This window comes from Macrobrachium nipponense, chromosome 39 (assembly GCF_015104395.2).
Source record: "Macrobrachium nipponense isolate FS-2020 chromosome 39, ASM1510439v2, whole genome shotgun sequence".
NCBI classification, from domain to species: Eukaryota; Metazoa; Arthropoda; class Malacostraca; order Decapoda; family Palaemonidae; genus Macrobrachium; species Macrobrachium nipponense.
In genome coordinates, this window is record NC_061099.1 from 41,812,086 (window position 1) to 41,830,304 (window position 18,219).

An 18,219-nucleotide genomic window follows, 5' to 3' on the forward strand; every position below is an offset into this window, starting at 1 on the left:
AGCTGCCCTTACTGAGTCACTCACAGTCACAGTTGCCGACAGAGAAGGCTAGAGTACCTGACCGAAGGTTTAAATTTGTTCGTTTTGCAGCTCCAGTGTCAACAGTCTTTGGAAGATTAATACGTGCATTCCACTGTGTAAAGATTGTCATCGCAGGCCTTGTGACACCTTAGCTAAGTATTGGAATCGAGTTGGATATGTGTCGATGAGAAGTTAAAAGAAGCAGTTTGGCCGTTAAATTCAAAACAACCTCGGAACCTCCGCCTTGGAAGCTAAAGCCAGCAACTGTTATACGTTTACTGTGTTGCTAGTTTTGAAGAGAGCGTAACCATACAGTTCCCCTACGATGCTTGAGATATATTAGACATTTGTGTTGTGTATTGCAATACTGGGATTTGTAACCCATTTGCCAACGAGCTGAAAGAAGCAGAGCTTCAGGTGAGCATTTTTTGGGTGTGCCTACGTTTTTGAGTAGTTAGTATACATATTCACGAATTTAATGCAAAAGTAACAATATGCCTTCACGGACAGTTGTTACATTCCCTTTTGTCTCTTGTACCATTTTTATGTTAATCTTGAAGTGGGCGCGTTAAAATCAGATCCATGAGTTGACAATGAGTCTATAGCAACCTCATCAAAGTAGCCTTGATGATTGTATGCCACAATGCCCGTAATTTGAATATCAAGGACTGCATTGTTACTGGTTACATTTATTCATCACACCAAGCACACCACGATATTATATGATAATTAAAACCGTCAATCGGTCAAGTAAACACAACGCTATGTGAAGGCAGATAACCGAATACAACCCGAAGATAAACAAAAGCGAACGAAGAATTATGAAATTCGAAACGAAACCATCGTCATTCCATTTTTAACTTTGTGGAAATTACGTAAGAGATTGTCGTGTCAAGCTGATCGCCCAGACGTACCTGAAATTCGCGAAGCATTCCCGACTACACAAAGTAAGAAATAATATTAATGATAAAGTGAGAACAAAGTAAATGTCGGAGGTTAAATTCACTAACTGTAAACTCAGGCGTTTGCACTGCCGAATCTTGTTTTGGTTCACCAGTTTCCATTTAAACGTAGCACTCACTAGTAGGTGTGGTAGTATTGAATTATTAATTATTTTTATAGTTTTCACTAATGATCAGTCGGTGATTGTGAAAATTAACTAATCAAAAATATTAATCATTTTTTTGTGCCTATCAGCCAACTCTTGTGTATCAGTAACTGTTGATCTCCTGGTTCAGAAAACGATCGGAAAGTTAGCTCACAGCTCATTCATAAAGAAATTATTAATTTCGTTACCTTTAACGTGGGAGCAGTTTCAAACGTACTGGTGTCCGTGGGCTGTGTTCAGAAAGTAAGGAGCGAAACAGTAGTAGCTACCGCACAAGGTACTTACCTATTCAATATACCTTGGTACTGCCATGCCTCACTAGATAGAAACGCCATTAATCGTTAATTTTAAACAAAACTATTTTAGGATAAAGTATGTCGTGATGTCTGTTACTCCTCGTTATTACAGTATTCAACTGCTATATTTGAAGTAGTTTCACGTAGAAGTATCTGATGCAATATCAGTTAACCTGCTACAGGCCTAATTATCATCTCATAATTTTTTTTCCTAAGGCAAAGAGCGTTTCGATTTTAGTCTATGGCAGACATGGTACTTAGGAAAGCTGTAACTTGACTTCACCAAAAAATAGGCAGCCAAGCCACCTGTTATTGATAATATCACGGCCATTAATCCTGGTAACCACAGCTGATGCTGCATCGCCTAGACTTAGTACCGCTAAACTTTGTTTTTTTAATCGGATTTATTTACTTGCGTACTGGTCATTATTGACGCTTGAGACGAATCATATACCGTTCAGGCGAAAAAAAAAGGCAAAAATTGTATAATGTAGGTCAGGACGGTAAAAATATGATGCGAATTTCGTTAGGTTATGTGAAAGGTGTTTCGAGTATACAATTATCCGTGCAAGATACTTTTAATATGGATTTTTTTTGCAATTCTAATTCCAATTGGAAATCACAATTTTCAGATTGTATGAAGCTGCGTGTATCGTACAGAATGAAAATGCTTTAGATTCAGTTTCACGTCATGTTATCTGGTGTTTATCTTCAGCTTAAGTAAACACAGAGAGGCTCATAATCTTCCATGAATAGCTATCGCCAATTTGTTCTTATGAAAGAATGAATCGCTGTGAAATATATATAATATATATATATATATATATATATATATATATATATATATATATAATTTGCATGTCTGTATAGCAAGCCGGAATAGAAATAAGCAAACTAGCCGGCCCTTTTAGATTGTAATAGTCTAGCGTTAGCACCCCTATAGACTTAATAGATGAGGGCGAGTTTAGATTGTGACGTCTCTTGCATTTGAATCACAAACGGCTCGGGGCTTTTGTGTAGGCGGGAAAAGACGGGATTTTGTAAAGAATTTTATGTGAACAATTTTCACAGGGCAAACCGAACCATGTTGCTTACGATGTTGGTGTGCTGAGAATATGCACGATGTGGTCGGTTATTTGAGCGCAGCCAACATCTTCGACCGTTGCAGATGTTTGGAATAAAAATGGAAAAAGCACGGCTACGGTGTTAGGCATTCGTATGGTTGCTACAGAATTGGCAAATGTTCATTGCTAAGCGCCTGCGTGTAGAGGCTAATCAGTTTACAAATCCAGTTGGGATAATAGTATGTAATATGTATATATGTATATATATTATTATATATTCATTATATATATATATATATATATATATATATATATATATATTATATTTATATTATTATATTAGGAACTTGATTAATGATGTTACAGCAAACAGGCATGGTAGAAAATGTGGGTTCAGACTATGCGATATCGCCGCTTCGGCGGAACCGTATACGGCACCTCCGCATTGCGTGCATACTGTCACACATAGCGGCGAAGTCGCCCAGTCCATCCTCAGCAGCAAATGATAGTTTGACTATGATGTCCAAACTAAAATTATTTGTGCATTAGAAGCAGAGGGCTTACTGAAAGAGCCAACTCCTCGTAAAGTTTATTAGAAGATACGGGAAATATAATGAAAGTTTTTTTTTTTTTTTTTTTTTTTTTAGTATTACCGAATGCCCAAAGCTTCTTTAGATGAACTGCTGGAAGTGCTAAGGCCTCTCATATCTCGAAGCAAAATACAAAGTTTCGAAGATCAATATCTCCAGAAGAAAGATTAACAATTACACTAAGGTGAGTAAAAAATAAAAAAAAGAGACTATGACATGATTTACTCACTGGAAAAAATGTGGTCATGCAATACAGTAACTACATTATATTATAATATTCAGATCCAAATAGAAGAATCAAATGTAAAATAAAATATTCTTGAATTCTGAAAAACTACTCCATAATCGAAGCAAGTAGATGTTTAGTAAGGAGATTGAGGAGACACTACGTCAATCACTTGAAAGCCCTGTGAAGACGTGGATTGGGTATCTGTGGTGCCATGATGGGACAGGAGTTTGACTATACATAGGGGTTGGTGATTGCATAAATGATCCATGTACAGGAGATAGCACTTCTACAGGAGATGGTTGCCTGCCAGAAGCTTGAGATGGTGCTTGCATAAGCTGAGATGGTGCTTGCATAAGCTGGGATGGTGGCTTGCATTAAGATGAGGATGGTGCTTGCCATAAGCTGCAATGGTGCTTGCATAAGCTGAGATGGTGCTTGCATAAGCTGGAATGGCGCTTGCATAAGCTGGGATGGCGCTTGCATAAGCTGGGATGGTGCTTGCATAAGCTGGGATGGCGCTTGCATAAGCTGAGATGGTGCTTGCATAAGCTGAGATGGTGCTTGCATAAGCTGAGATGGTGCTTGCATAAGCTGAGATGGTGGCTTGCAATAAGCTGAGATGGTGCTTGCATAAGCTGGGATGGCGCTTGCATAAGCTGGGATGGTGCTTGCACAAGCTGTGATGGTGCTTGCATAAGCTGAGATGGTGCTTGCATAAGCTGAGATGGTGCTTGCATAAGCTGAGATGGTGCTTGCATAAGCTGAGATGGTGCTTGCATAAGCTGAGATGGTGCTTGCATAAGCTGGGATGGTGGTTGCATAAGCTGTGATGGTGCTTGCATAAAGCTGTGATGGGTGCTTGCAATAAGCGGGGATGGCGCTTGCATAAGCTTGGGAATGTGGCGCTTGCACAAAGCTGGGATGGCGCTGCATAAGCTGGGATGGCGCTTGCATTAAGCTGAGATCGGGCGCTTGCACAGCTGAGCGGGATGGCGCTTGCACAAGCTGGAAGGGGATGGCGCTTGCATAAGGCTGGGGATGGCGCTTGCATAAGCTGGGATGGCGCTGCATAAGCGGGGATGGCGCTTGCATAAGCTGGGATGGCGCTTGCATAAGCTGAAGATGGCGCTTGCATAAGCTGGGATGGCGCTTGCATAAGCTGGGATGGCGCTTGCATAGGCGTTGGGGATGGCGCTTGCATAAGCTGGGGGATGGCGCTTGCATAAGCTGGGGGATGGCGCTTGAATAAGCGGGGATCGCTTGCATAAGCTGGGATGGCGCTTGAAGCTGGGATGGCGCTTGCATAAGCTGGGATGGCGCTTTGCATAAGCTGAGATGCGCTGTAAGGCATAAGCTGAGAGGTGCATGCATAAGCTGTGATGGCGCTTGCATAAGCTGATGGATGCTTGCAATAAGTGAGATGGTGCTTGCATAAGCTGGGATGTGCTGCATAAGCTGGGATTGGTGCTTACATAAGCTGAGATGGTGCTTGCATAAGTTGGGATGGTGCTTGCATAAGTTGGGATGGTGCTTGCATAAGCTGAGATGGTGCTTTCATAAGCTGGGATGGCGCTTGCATAAGCGGAGATGGTGCTTGCATAAGCTGGGATGGTGCTTACATAAGCTGAGATGGTGCCTTGCATAAGCTGAGATGGTGCTTGCATAAGCTGAGGAGGCATAAGCTGAGATGGTGCTTGCATAAGCTGAGATGGTGCTTGCATAAGCTGGGAATGGTGCTTGCATAAGCTGAGATGGTGCTTGCATAAGCTGGGATGGTGGTTGCATAAGCTGGGATGGTGCTTGCATAAGCTGAGATTGGTGCTTACATAAGCTGGGATGGTGGGCTTGCATAAGCTGGGATGGTGGCTTGCATAAGCTGAGAGGCATAAGCTGAGTGGTGCTTGCATAAGCTGGGATGGTGCTGCATAAGCTGAGATGGGCTTACATAAGCTGGGATGGTGCTTGCATAAGCTGGGATGGTGCTTGCATAAGCTGAGATGCATAAGCGATGCTTGCATAAGTGGGATTGTGCGTGCTGAGATGTTGATTAAGCTGGGAGATGGTGCTTGCATAAGCTGATGGTGCTTGCATAAGCTTTAAATGTGATTATAAGGCGGGATGGTGCTGCATAAGCTGGGATGGTGCTCCAAAGCTGAGATGTGCCTGCAGATGAGATGGTGCCTGCATTTGATGAAATGATGATGCCTGCTTATGAAGTGGCCCTTCGTTCTTTCTGCTGATTCCATATGTGGCCACTTTTCGTACATTATTTCGCCTATATCAATCCATGCTTTCTCTCTAGAGTTCTTGTCACTCTTTACCCAAAGTGCTGGCCTTGCATGAATGAATAAACGAACGTCAAACATAGTTGTAAACGCAAGTGGTTCAGGGGAGCGCCGGAAGCAGTGTAGCCGTCTGGTTTGTATGTGATATCACCATGTGCTGCGCCGCATACGGTTTCGCCGTAACGGCGACACCGCATAGTGTGACGCCGACCTAATTAAGTTTGTTGACTAACAGTAATGCTGTGAGTTTGAAATATAAGGACCACCAACGTATCTATGAAAGAGCATTGTTAGTGTAGGTAAAGTTTCTGAAAGACAGGGTTTGATGAATAAAATGGCCATGATTTTTAATGATATATAGGCATATAATTACGTAGCATAATGGCAGGTGTATAGTACTTCGTTATGAAACTGTATTGTATGAAGTTCATCAACGAAGGAATAGAGTCTGTGACATAATGAGCCTTGAAAATAGTGATCGATTTTGTAGAGATGCAACGTAGATTCTGTTGAGTGATTCTGGTTGGTAAGGAGATTTTTTGAAAGCAGTTGAAAGCTAGTAGGGTTGAAGGTAAAGCTTGCGAGAGGATGGGAGTGAGAGAATGACTACTTTGGTATAAAATTGGGACATAGACGTAGATTTTTCTTTCATACCTGACTGAAATATAATGGTGAGTGTGCAAATCTGAAGCCTGGTAAGTAGGTCAGTGTTGTGAGAAAAGGGGTATCATTAATTAATGTTGCGTTATTGATGTTTACAGATTATAAGGTGAAGCACTAGGAACTGTTTAAAGGATTTTGAGTTTTCTGTTGAAGAGAAAGGTTGATGTTAAAGTGGAAAATTTGAAAGTGGATGTGTTCAAGAGTTGCAACAAAATGGATTTGAGCGCCTCGGTGGCCGCGAGTTCGATTCTTTGGCATTCTATTGAGGAGTGAGAGAAGTGTATTTCTGGTGACAGAAGTGCACTCTCGACTTCGTTCTGAAGTCACGTAAAGCCGTTGGTCCCGTTGCTGAATAACCACTGGTTCCATGCAACATAAAAACGCAATAAAAACAAGAAAATTAATTGTAAGAAAGTAAAGGGGGGGGGGGCAATTGTTATATTGGCTATCGTAGGAACATATATATGGTTGCTCTGTATAGGTACTCGGAAATAAGATATTTAATGAATGATGGTAGTTTGATCACATGAAGAAAAGTAAGGCGTTAACTTGTTTAAAAGGAGAGACAGAGGTGGTGGCTGGGGAGTGTGAAAGGTGTCTTTGATTGGAACTGGAATTTTCATTGTGTCTTGGAATCATGGAATTCTGATCCTATGTAGGAGAGGTGAGTGGTGCAGCGTGTTCAAGTGGTTACCATTGGGCAGATAAACGTTTTGCTTTTTTGTTGTTCACTGGACCCATCCTGATTTTGGGGGAAGTACTTATTAAGAGAATATGTTCAAAGTTTTTGGATTCAAGGGACTGTAGTTACTTATAAGTTTATCTTGGGATGTCGTGTCCATCACCCTGCTTTTCAATCTGTTCTAACAGTTTATCTAGCAAACTTTTCTCGGCATATTCTCTATCTCCCAAGCTCATTTCATGTTCGTTTTGTTTTGGAAACCATTTATTTCTAACAGTCAAGCCCCCTTCTAATATCCATTTATGTATATCCACATGCGGCATACTGGTATGGTTTAGCAAATACGTTATACCCACTGCTGTGGTTTTAGTAGTCGCCTCAAGTGTTGTAAGTAACAAGTTTGTCGATCGGGTTTCAAGTTGCTATTACACGCACATTTTGAAATGCTGAATTTAGTTACTTCGTATGTCACGTCTTAACAACCAGCCAGGCTTTAACTTTAAATTTCGGACCCGCTAAGGGTCGTCATTTCGTAGCTGATAAAACGCATTAGTTTTTTTTTTTCACATCGGGTTTTGAGATATTAGTAATCCAACGTACTCTTTTGGTCGGTACAAGTTTTTATTGGGTTGACTATTGTCTTGTGGAAAAATGAGTCTAATAGTCTGCGTCGTAGCTATAGACCTATGATTGTTGCATTGTCATTATAATAATAGAACAATTTGTTATTGTGGATTTTAAGAAACCGAGGTTTAAGCAATTGTTTAAACCATTGAAAATCTTAGGTAAGCTTTGGTTTGTAGATGATATACCAATTCTCAAATTGTACCCGTAAATACTGTTGGCTTTTATTTTGACCCTGTTTCCTGTTTACTAAAATCTCTTGTTTTAAGTTTAGAACTTTTCCAGCGTATCGTATCTGCATGTCTGAGTAGCATTTTGGCTGTATTTGACAGCAAATTGCTGCACAGCAAGGGCATGATGCGGTTCTAGTAAGCGCGTAGTTGTTAAAATACATAAGTTTTTTATGTTTATCCATAAGAGAAACATTCTTCATTATACTTGACTTTTTTCAGATTTTACTGGTTATAAAGGTATCCTTATTTTCAGATCACATACAACAAGATGCTGTTTGAAGAGGAAGACGCAGAGGTTTGTTTTGGTTTGCGCATCCCCAATTTTTCAACGTACAGAGACTTCGATCAAACCTTCACAAGCGAGTTCCCCCTTAAAGTGAATAATTTCAGTTCTCGATGGAGCCTGACGCTGTATCTTTCCGTCACAGAAAACGGAATGGACCGGAAGGACCCTATCAATCGTGACATCCGAATTGTCTTGAAGTGCGTCAGTTGCAATGTTAGTAAACCCAAAGTAGAAGTTTATTCTCACGTAGTGGGTAAAGAGGAACACGTAACACAACTTACGAACTTTGTGATGACCACCTAACCTGGAAAGGGCATATTGATCTCACAACTTGGCCTGAAGGTGTTCAATCTTCTTACTGGTGCCAGTTGACGGCAAAGAATTAGGTTTGTAGAAGAAAAGTGTGATATGACAAGAGCTGTAGGAGGTGTAGAAGGCCTTTCGAAGGACATGAGAATATTACTGGAGAGCGGAACTTACAGTGATGCAGATGTTATTACAAGTGATGGCACTAAACTTCCCGTGCATCTGGCTGTTTTGTCTCGAAGGTCCAACCTCCTTCAAAATATTGCTGTGGCGAAAAAAAAGGCAGCTTGCTTCCGCTGTAACTCCTGATAAAAAGATGGTCAAGGCTTGAGATGGTAAATCAGAAGATGAATCAAAATATCAAAAACATTATGAGCTCCATATAAAAAGCGGAAACGCCAATTAACAGCACATTTGGTAGCATGTCATCAGGATATCAGTCTAGTAGTTCGAGAGTAGCTTTCTCCCCGAGCCTAACCGTCAGCAGTCTGCTTCCAAAAATAGAATAGGGTGTTCTTCGTCGTCAAGGACGGGAAACAGGCACCCACCAGACAGAAGAGGCTCAGTTACGCCAAGAAAGCCAACCCCCCACAAAATAGAGCATATGTCAACAGCAGCTTCTCCCATCAGAGTCCGTTCCATCGTGAACAACGAGCGTTTTTCGCCACACGGCAGAGTACAAATGAAAAATTCTCCTTCGTCATCCAGGAGGACACCCGTCTCGAGTCATCCTCCAACTCCTAAGAGAATCACTTCAGGTATTTACGACCTTACTCACTGCCAGGAAGCCCACGGGTCTCGCGTTCGCGTTTCCCCCACAAAGAAAACGGGATCGTCCACCAGGTTATCCACAACCAAAAGAACTTTACCAGGCAGGAGATGCTCAGTTGGTAGGCGGTCGTTGCTTAGGACACCGTCTCCAAACAAGCGCCTTAAGACACCAATCTCCTTGCCATCTCCCAAGATTTCGTCAAGCAAAATGCAGCAGTTAAGGAGGACACCTGCCATTGGCACGCCGAGTCCCAGAAGACGATTGTACTGGGACGACGACAAAGATGTCTTGATCCTAGAGGACCTCCGACCTCTCGGGAGTCCTGTGACAGGGCTAGGGGCGGGTTCTCTCAAGAATGAATCGACAGAGCCTGATGACATCCTTGAACTTGAACAACAGTCGCAGAGGCCCAAGATATTCGTCAATATGTCTGCGTCCGTCACTCGTGCGATACTTGAATGGATATATACAGGTTTGCTATTAATGCTGACGTAGAATTGATAGAAATACTGTTTCAAAGTTTTGTGGAATCCTAAACTTTTCCAGATGAAATATGCCAATGTCACCTTGAGCACCTGTTAGCTAACACATTTAGGTAATGAAATTCAAGGAAAGACATAATTTTAATTTACTTTAACTCTTTTGGACAAAAATTATATATATTTGATATGCATGAAAAGAATTAATCAAACCAAGGCCGAATTCAAGTATAATAAAGCGTGATCAGACCTCCAGCTTACTTAGGACGTGTGCAAGAATTTCCACTCACGCTTAAGTTGTAAACATTATATTCCTAACTTTTGACGTAAATTAAAGTGTGCTAAAATCTGTGGTCAAATAGTGCCTTGTTTCACCAATGAAAATTAAAATGAATACGCTATAATTTTCCTGTGCTGTTTAACATGGACATTATTTATTCTTTACATTTTCATTCTAATAAATAAATAATAATTTTCCTATCCTAGAACCCCTGTATCTTTAACTCAACGCAAAACACCTCTTTCAGACCTTTTTAGGCTCTTCCATAGACCTTTCTTACAAAACACCCCTTCCCCCTCCCCCAACAACAAAGTAGTTTGTAGGCTTACTCCCAGAGTAAGCGAAAAAACCATAGCCTGAAAGAATATGGTTTTCCGTATGTATACGGTATTTGACACAGTCTTCAGTCTGCGTATTTTTTCCTCTGTACAGGTGAATGCACAGAAACGGCCAGTCTTTCGCGAGCTCTACTCGTCGGCAGCATCCGCCATGATGTGACAGGACTAGCCAGGTCCTGCGAATACCACCTAGCAGCCGACCTCACTCCAGTCAACGCCCCAGAGTTAATCTTCCTTGCGCACAAGTACTCGGCCTTGAAGCTTAAAGAGTTGGCTCTTGCCTTTGCCGTTCAAGAGGTAATCATCTCTTCTTCTTTTCCACTGTTATCCCTACACTTTCCTTACAACATCAGGCATGGTTTATTATTTTGGCAAAGGGTTTTTACGACTGCATAGCATTATTGTCATCAATCACAGTTATTGGCAGTTGGCCTAGCCTTTGATTAAAAAGTCCAACCGCAAGGCAGCAGTTTTCCGCAGTTATTGGCGATGGTCCTAGCCTTTCCCTAAAAAGTTACGCCTGCAAAGCAGCAGTTTTCACAGTTTTGGCGTGGGCCTAGCCTTTTCACTAAAAATTACGACTGCAAGGAGATTAGTTTCAATTATTGGCGGTTAGCCTCGCCTTTTGACTAAAAAGTCCACCTGCAAGGCAGCAGTTTTCCACAGTTATTGGCAGTGGGGCCTACTAGCCTTTCACTAAAAAGTAAGACTGCAAGGTAGCAGTTAACACAGTTATTGGCGGTGGGCCTAGCCTTTTACTTAAAAGTACGACTGCAAGGCAGCAGTTTCCATAGTTATTGGTGGTAGGGCTAGCCATTTACTAAAGTAAGACTGCAAGACAGCAGCTGTCCTTTTAGTCGCCTTTCACGACACGCAGGACCTATGGTGGTAGTATTCTTACACCCCCTACCACAGGGTGGATTCAATAGTAATCCTCATCATTTTCGATTTAAATTGTTTGCATCCTATAGGTCTGAAGGCAACAGGTTGTTATGGGCAATATGGAATATATTCGACAACAAGGAATTTTTGTACAAGTAACTTACCCAGCAGATATATACTTAGCTATAGACTCGGTCGTCCCGACAGAATTTCAAAACTCGCGGCACACGCGACAGGTAGGTCAGGTGATCCACCATTCCCGCCGCTGGGTGGCGGGGTCTGGAACTATTCCCGTTTTCTAAGCCATAATTTCTCTGTCGGTTGAACGGACAACACCTATTGTTCGTTCCTCCATCTTGGATTTCAACTCGTTTGCCGAGAATTTGGATTGGTTTTTTGGTGACGTATTCTGTTTTTTCTCTGGCTTGGCATACGCTTATTGTGGACTGTTTTTCGATTTTGGTTTTGACACTACTCTTTCACGATGTCTGACGCTAAGGCTTCACCTATGTTTAGAGTTTGCAGTAGGAAGATTGTAAGGTTAGGCTGCCTAAATCGGCATTAGATCTCATAGTATTTGCGCTAAATGCAGGGAGAATGAATGTTCTTTTATTAACACCTGTGTTGAATGCGAGAACCTTACGGAGCTTGAATGGAAGGAATTATCATCATATGTTAGGAAGCTTGAGAGAGATAGAGTGAGAAAGGCTTCAGCTAGGTCATCTAGTAGATCTTGCTCCTTAGAACAAGAAATTAACTCTCCTTCTAACAATTTTCCCTTAGCCTCAGCTGCTTCTCCCTGTTCTGAATCCAAAGATTCTTCGTCAGGGAGAGAAAATGTAAAAGCTTCAATTAAGAAACTTCAAGCTCAGCTACGAGCTCTAAACCAAGGTAAGAGTGGTGATAGTGACTTGTGCAGTGTCCCCAGTGCAGTGGAGGGGGCGTCTGACCGGTTCCTCATTGCTCCTAGGCCTAGACCGCTTCCAAAACTCCAGGACCAGGGGAGGAGGAATGTCGAAAGCCGCAGGGAGGATGCAGAACATCCCCAACGGTCAGGCGGTCCCTTCGGCAGATCCTGTTGTTAAGTCCCAGGCTGCCTCGGATTGCCGCAGCAAAGGCGTCCTAAAGGAGTTTTTTTCGGCTCAGACTCTTCCTCTCCTAAACGAGGATGGAGTTCGGCCTCTCTTTCGCGCCCTTTGAAGAGAGCCTGGAAGGCTCCTAAAGGAGACGCGGCTGACTCCAGCCCAGAGCGTTTTCCCGAGGATTGGCCTTCGGGACCTAAGAAGACTAAACAAGAGGAGCCTTCTCTTCAGGATCCTACGAAGAAGTTTTTGGTTAATCTGCAAGAGCAGTTAGCTTCTCTCGTAGGCTCTTTTGCTAAGGACTCTACAAGGAGGAAGGATGTCTCGCTCCCTGTTAAGAGTTCCGCTAAGCGCCCCGCTTCGTATAGGAGAGAACCCTCACGATCTCCAGGGCGTTTATCGCCTTCGTCGAGAGACTCGTCTGATAGGAGTTGTTTCTCCTGAGAGAAGAGCCCTTTCGCGCCCTATAGGCTGTCTTCCCCGAAGCGCCCTCTGAGACGCCGCAAATCGAGCAGAAGTCTCGATCGGTTTAGGTGCAAGGAACCGGAAAACCGATTTAGGTATCAGGATCCTTTGGGTCTGCAGGACCAGGAGCCAGACAGGCGCAAAGAGGCAGCAAGACGCAAGAAAGGGCGTCAAGAGCCTCTTAGAACACAGGATTCAGGACGTCAGGATTCTGCTAGAAGGCAGGAATCAGGACGCTATGAGTCAGGGCGGGCCAGGAGTCAGGGCGCCAGGAGTCAGGGCGCCAGGATCAGGGCGCCAGGAGTCAGGGCGCCAGGATTCAGGGCGCCAGGAGTTAGGACGCCAGGATGCAGGACGCCAGGAGTACGTTAGGCGTCAAGTGTTAGGGCGCCAAGAGCCTGTTAAGCGTCAGGAATCAGGACGCGGGGATCTTTTCAAGCGCCCTGAATCAGGACGCCAGGAGCCTAGCAAGCGCCAACGAACCTGGCGAACCTAGGACAACAAGAGTCTAGTAGGCGCAAGAGTGGTTTTCCGACAGGCCAGGAAGCCTCACAATCTTCGTATAGAAGTGCTGATGTTCCGCGCTCCCCTTCTCGGGAAAGGAGTTCTTCTCCCGGGAAGAGCCAGATCACTCCAAAACGATCTCCTTCTGTGGATCAGTTGGACCAGGTATCGGAAGACGAAGAGCCAGTAGATGTAGCAGTTTCTGACTACAAGAGACTTTCTCTTTTGCTGCTAAAGGAGTTCGGAGACTCCCTTCATCCTGCGGACCCTCCTTCACAGGATCGTTGATGTCCAGCACTAAAGCTCTCAAGTCGTCTTCCTTCGTCAAGATGCGCCCCGCTCTTTGTATGAAAAAGGCATTAAAGACTTTTTCAGAGTGGGTTGACTTCCAGAAGGGAAGCGGGCAAAGACATTTTTTTCCTGCCCTCCTTCCAAGTTAACAGGCAAACCAGGAAGGTGGTACGAGACCAAAGAACCGATGGGGTTAGGTCTTCCTTCTTCCGCAGATGCGATTTTGCTTCCTTAGTGGACTCTTCTAGGAGGAAGTCGTTGCTGTCTGCTAAGGCAACTTGGGGCATGTGTGAGCTAGACCACCTTCTAAAGGGCCTCTTTAAAACCCTAGAAGTCTTCAACTTTATGGACTGGGCTTTGGGAGCGTTAGCGAAGAGAGCTCAGGACACTGACTTTGTTTCCATGGAGGAACTTTCGAGCGTCCTGGCTTGCCTGGACAGAGCGGTCATGGACGGTTCTGTTGAAGTTGCCTCTCTTTTTGGCGAACGGTAGTATTAAAGAAGAGATCTGTCTTTAGCTCGTTCTTAGCAAGAGCAGTATCACCTTTGCAAAGGACATCTCTTCTTTTGCACCGTTATCCCCGCACCTATTTCCACAAGAGACTGTTAGAGAGGTTTCTAAATCTCTTACGGAGAAGGCAACTCAGGATCTCCTCACGCACTCAGCCAAGAAGTTTAGGCCGGCAGTGCCTATAGAGAAAAAAGAGAGACCCTCTTTTGTACAGCCCTTTCGAGGTGCCTCCTCTTCTAGAGCCCCTCTTAGAGGTCGCAGACCAGATAGAAGGAGTAGACCATCTAGAAGGTCCTTCGGGAAGTCTAGATGAGCAGGAAGTCCTCCAGACGAAAGTAGGCGCCAGGCTACTCCACTTTGCCAAAGTCTGGGCGCAGAAGGGAGCGGACTCCTGGTCCCTCTCTATCCTGAAAAAAGGATACTTGATCCCCTTCAGGGAAAAATCCTCCTTGACGACAACTCCAAAAGGGAGTTGACCGCAAGATACTCGGATCCGGTCCGAAAGCTTGCTATGTTGCAAGCAGTGGAACAGATGATTTCCAAGGAAGCGGTAGAACTGGTTCAGATCACCAGTCTCCAGGATTCTACAATCGGCTATTCCTGGTACTGAAAGCATCGGGGGGATGGAGACCGGTTCTAGACGTCAGTGCCCTGAATTTCTTTGTATTAAAGAAGAAATTTTGCAATGGAGACGTCTTCCTCTGTTCTATCTGCTCTTCGTCCAGGGGACTGGATGGTGTCCCTGGACCTTCAGGATGCGTATTTCCATGGTGCCAATTCATCCGGCAGCAAGGAAGTATCTGAGGTTCATGTTCCAAGGGAAAGTGTTCCAGTTCCGAGCGATGTGCTTCGGACTTTCGACTGCCCCTCAAGTCTTCACGGACATCATGAAGAATGTAGCTTATTGGCTACATCTGGAAGGGATCAGGATCTCGTTATATCTGGACGATTGGCTAATAAGAGCCCAATCGGAGAAAAAATGTCTGGAGGACCTATTAGTTACTCTAAAGTTGACAAAGTCCTTAGGACTTTTAGTAAATCACGAGAAATCCAGGCTGACTCCCCAGCAGAGTATTGTCTATCTGGGGATTCAGATGGATTCTCGGGATTTTCTAGCGTATCCTTCGCAGGAAAGGAGAGAACGCTGCTTAGAAAAGGTGTCAGTCTTCTTAAGGAAAGAACATTGTTCCGCGAGGGAATGGATGAGCTTACTGGGGACCCTCTCCTCGATGGAACAGTTCGTTTCCTTAGGAAGACTTCACCTACGACCCCTTCAATTTTATCTGAAGGAGAAGTGGGATTGGAAGTCCAACAATCTAGGAGATACATTTCCAATCTCGAAAGGGATCAAGGAGAATATCCGTTGGTGGTTAGATCCACAGAAACTAAGCAAGGGAATCTCCCTTCGCTTACAGAACCCTCGCCTAGCGTTGTTTGCAGACGCCCAGATTCAGGGTGGGGAGCAACCCTAGGTTCGGAAGAAGTGTCAGGCACTTGGGAAGGAGAACAAGTGTCCTGGCACATAAACAAGAAAGAGCTACAGCCATTCATCTAGCTTTGGTTCATTTCGAGGAACAGGTCTCAGGTCTGGGGATTCAGATTCACTCGGACAACACAACAGCCCTCGCTTATATAAAGAAACAAGGGGGGACGCATTCCTTTTCCCTGTACGAATCAGCAAAGGATCTGCTGATTTGGGCGCAGGAAAGGAAGATCTCTCTCCTCACAAGGTTTGTGCAGGGAGAGAAAAAATGTCCGGGCAGATCTGTTAAGCAGAAAAGAACAAGTCCTACCCACGGAATGGACTCTCAATCCTCAGATTTGCCAACAACTTTGGCATCTGTGGGGAAGGCCCAATATAGACCTGTTCGCGACCAACAAGAATCACAGATTAGAAACCTATTGCTCCCCGATCTCGGATCCTCAAGCAGTAGCAGTAGACAGCTTTCTGCTAGATTGGACGGGCTTGGACGCATACGCCTTCCCTCCTTTCAAGATAGTAGGAGAAGTATTGAGGAAGTTCGCTTGCTCGGAAGAACAAGAATGACCCTCATCGCTCCCTTCTGGCCGGCTCTCGATTGGTTCACAGAGGTGCTGGAGTGGTTAGTGGATTTTCCAAGATCGCTTCCACTAAGGAACGATCTTCTCAAACAACCCCACTTCGACAGGTTTCACAAAAACCTCCTCCCCGCTCTAAGTCTGACCGCCTTCAGACTGTCGAAGGACTTGTCAGAGCAAGGGGCTTGGTTTTCACGAGAAGTGGCGAAGGCTATTGCAAGAGCCAGAAGAGTCTCCACTTCAAAAGTATATCAGTCGAAGTGGGAGTTGTTTAGAAGATGGTGTAAGGGAAAGAAAATATCCTCCTCCAGTACCTCTGTAACTGAAATCGCAGATTTTCTCCTATATTTTGAGAAAAGACTGTAACCTGGCAGTTTCAACAGTGAAGGGTTACAGAAGTATGCTGGCCTCAGTTTTTCGACATAGAGGAATAGATCTGACGAATAATAAAGATCTTCATGACCTTATAAGGTCTTTTGAGACCACGAAAGAACATGTAATCAAGAAGCCTAGCTGGAACTTGGATGTGGTCCTCAAGTTCCTAATGTCGGAAAAATTCGTACCGTCTCACGCAGCTTCGTTTAGAGACTTAACTAGAAAGTCATTATTCCTTTTTGCGTTAGCAACAGCCAAGAGAATTAGCGAGTTGCAAGCTTTGGAAGGTAAAGTGGGGTTTAAGAAGGATTCAGCGATTTGCTCCTTTAAACCATTTTTTCTAGCAAAAAATGAAAATCCCTCAAAGCCTTGGCCAAGAAGCTTTGAGATAAAAGGACTAGCTTCATTAACAGGGAGAGAACTAGAAAGGACTTTGTGTCCAGTCAGGGCACTCAAGTTCTACCTGGAGAAGAAGAAGTTGCTGAAAGGTACAGAAGAAAGTCTTTGGTGCTCTGTAAGAGATCCGAAAAGAGCGATTTCTAAGAACGCCCTTACATACTTCATAAAAGATGTAATAAGGGAAGCTCACCTTAAGTGCGAAGAAGAGCATCTCAAGGTTCTCAGAGTGAGAGCTCATGAAGTGAGAGCCATAGCTACGTCTATGGCATTTCACAAAACATGGTCGCTTCAGGCTCTTATAGAGTCGACATTTTGGAGATGTACTTTGGTGTTCGCCTCGAATTACCTAACAGAGACGTTAAAATTTCGTACGAAAGTGCTTTGCTCTGGGAGCGTATGTTTCGGCGAATTCAGTGCTGGGAGAAGGGGCTGAGGCTAATCCTTCCTATTTAGTTTAAGGCTTAAATTACTGTTTATTGGTGGTTGTTTTTATTGGTTAATTATCAGAGGGAATAGGGAACCCTCTTACAATTCATAGATTGTAACAATACTAACATGGTCAGGTGATCGGGATTGGCTTCAGTGCTCTTTGTGATTTGTTTAATAACCTTAACTCTGTCATGTAAGAGGGCGAGTCTCCATTGATATGACATAAGGTCAAGGCTCTACCATGTAAGTGGGTCAGCCCCCATTGGTACGATCCAGTATAGGCTCTGTCACGTAAGCGGGCTAGCCCCATTGACACGATCCAAAGAGTTATTCAACCATAGGTTCATTCCTCGTTGAAACTCTTGAGGCAAGCAGACTCATCGACAGTAGTCATGAAGTCTTCAGCCCAATAAGGTAGGAACTATGGAATTATGTTATCCAAGAACATAGGTTGTTTTTTTCCCTGTTTTTTAATGTATTTAATTTAAGTATTCATTTTGTTTTTAGCTGTCTCTTCCCGCCACCAAGGGTGCCAATCAGCTAAGTATATATCTGCTGGGTAAGTTACTTTGTACAAAAAATGATATTGTTAAGATACAATAAAGTTTTGTACACACTTACCTGGCAGATATATACGATTAATGGCCCCCCACCCAGCCTCCCCTCAGGAGACAGGTGGAAGAGAAATTATGGCTTAGAAAACGGGAATAGTTCCAGACCCCGCCACCCCAGCGGCAGGAATGGTGGATCACCTGACCTACCTGTCGCGTGTGCCGCGAGTTTTGAAATTCTGTCGGGACGACCGAGTCTATAGCTAAGTATATATCTGCCAGGTAAGTATGTACAAAACTTTATTGTATCTTAACAATATCATTTTAACGAAAGTTTGCTTTCAACATTTAAGGTGACCTTGTTTCAGGTGACTTCTTGGATGCGTTAACAATGACCGAGGTAGACTTTTGTTTTTC

The 18,219-nt window shown here is 43.8% G+C and overlaps 1 protein-coding gene and 1 pseudogene across 1 annotated transcript in view; both read left to right on the forward strand.

Moving 5' to 3' along the window:
- Nucleotides 1–821: 821 nt before the first annotated feature.
- LOC135210315 (uncharacterized) lies at nucleotides 822–8,708 on the forward strand (annotated as a pseudogene).
- A 283-nt stretch (nucleotides 8,709–8,991) lies between these two features.
- Nucleotides 8,992–18,219, forward strand: part of LOC135210437 (uncharacterized) — a 59,892-nt gene continuing 50,664 nt past the window's right edge. Inside the window, exons 1-2 of the mRNA XM_064243334.1 lie at nucleotides 8,992–9,631; nucleotides 10,351–10,553. Of these exons, the coding sequence (XP_064099404.1) occupies nucleotides 8,992–9,631; nucleotides 10,351–10,553 (843 nt within the window). The remainder of the gene's footprint in view (nucleotides 9,632–10,350; nucleotides 10,554–18,219) is intronic.